This window comes from Saprolegnia parasitica, assembly GCF_000151545.1.
Source record: "Saprolegnia parasitica CBS 223.65 unplaced genomic scaffold supercont2.399, whole genome shotgun sequence".
NCBI classification, from domain to species: Eukaryota; Oomycota; class Saprolegniomycetes; order Saprolegniales; family Saprolegniaceae; genus Saprolegnia; species Saprolegnia parasitica.
The window spans coordinates 133-1,739 of NW_012156793.1; the positions used below are offsets into that span (position 1 = coordinate 133).

The 1,607-nt window shown below is 57.0% G+C and overlaps 1 protein-coding gene across 1 annotated transcript in view; it reads right to left on the reverse strand.

Moving 5' to 3' along the window:
* Nucleotides 1–559: 559 nt before the first annotated feature.
* SPRG_16865 (hypothetical protein) overlaps nt 560–1,607 on the reverse strand; it is a gene marked incomplete at its 3' end in the record, with an annotated part of 1,233 nt that continues 185 nt past the window's right edge. The window contains exons 2-4 of the mRNA XM_012356198.1: nt 1,174–1,588; nt 981–1,118; nt 560–937 (exon numbers count right to left, since the gene is read on the reverse strand). Of these exons, the coding sequence (XP_012211588.1) occupies nt 560–937; nt 981–1,118; nt 1,174–1,584 (927 nt within the window). The 5' untranslated portion in view covers nt 1,585–1,588. The remainder of the gene's footprint in view (nt 938–980; nt 1,119–1,173; nt 1,589–1,607) is intronic.

The following is a 1,607-nucleotide window of genomic DNA, read 5'->3' on the forward strand; positions in this document are numbered from 1 at the left end:
CGAGGACGAGGGAGAGAGCGGTCGACTTAACCGCGTTTGGCCCGAGTTGATGCGTACGAGTATTCAAGTCGATTCAAAAAGGCAGAAGCGGGAATTAACATTGACGCGTACAAGTGCAAACTGCAATGTCGGCGTGTCGACCACCAGAGAACCGATGATATAGAGAAGCAACGCTATTTTTTCGCATGGATCGTATGCGCTGCAGGTAGGAGCATGAATGATGAATGGGGTTGCGTACAACTCGAGTGAAGTGTATATGAAGGACTCTAATGTCGTCGTGTCGAAGGTCTAGTGTCTCCAGTGGGAAGCAGTGTCGCCACTTATGAGCGGTGTCATCACGATTGACGGGCTGTTCCTATGGCAAATACGCACTGCGCACAAATGGTGCTCTATCCAAACTGCCACACAGCAGCCTTGACAGCAGCCCATTGAAAACGCGATACTAGTATCGCAGGAAAAGACAGGAGCAGGCTCACAATCGGACTCTTGAGGGCGGGTGGAGGCACAACTACTAGTGTACGTCGGAGAGAGTACAATCGACTTTATCATCCAACACCGTCTAAAAGCCGTGGTACGTTCGCAAAGCGGGGCGCAGGATCGCCGGTTTGGCTTTGGCGTCGTCGCGGGCGGTCGTGTGCGCTTGCATCCGCGCGGCCGCCATCTTTCGCCGCACGGCGCGCACAAACTTTTGCGCGCGGAAGCAGCGAAAACGCCGCTGAATACGCGTCGCCGCCGCGTGTCGCTCGGCCAACGTCGCGGCGTGGGCGTCCTCGCGCGCCGACCGCGTTGGCACGTGATTGGATTGCTTTTTGGCGCGCAAATCCATAACCGACCCCTTGGTCGTCATCGACGTCGCGTGTACGTGTTGCGCCGCCAGGTTGTCGAGCATGCCTTGGCGACTGCGCACGCGAATGTCATTTTTGATCTCTTCAATCGTCTACACCCGCATGTCGAAACAAAAACGCACAATTGCGACCTACTTGATGGCCGTCGGAGTGCGTGACGAGCACGCGTCGATTGCTCGAGTTGGCGCAGGCGCCGGTGCCCCCCGAGAGGTGCCACGCGTTGCGCATCATGAGCTCAAAGTAATCGTCGCCGTCGATCGACGCGCTAATACCCTAGATGACGTCGACACTGCGTGAAATGAACCGGAAAGCGTGAAAAGTACAGTACGCGGTAGTATGTCTCAAACTCGGCCAGGGACACCGTGCCGTTGCCATCGAGGTCCCAGTGCTGCATAAACTGCACCAGAGCATCGCGTGGCGTAAGGCGCCCGGCGACCACATCGGGGTGGTGCGTCACATCAAAGCCTTTGCGAAGGTCGTCGATCGTGACTTGTCCGTCGCCATCGACGTCGAGGACGCTGTACGCTTGATGCACGAGCGCCCGGCGGCGGTCGTTGAGCTCGCCTCGAAGTCCGGTAAGGAGCTCGTCAAAGCTGATGGAGCCGCTGTGGTCCGTATCGAGGAGCGTCATGAGCTGGTCGACGTCGTGCAAATGAATTTCAATGCCGTAGGTTTCCAAGCCAGATTTGAGTTCGTTCTTGGTGAGTTTGCCGTCGCCGCCGTCGTCCCAGATGCGCATCACTCTACGTAGTATACCGTCCA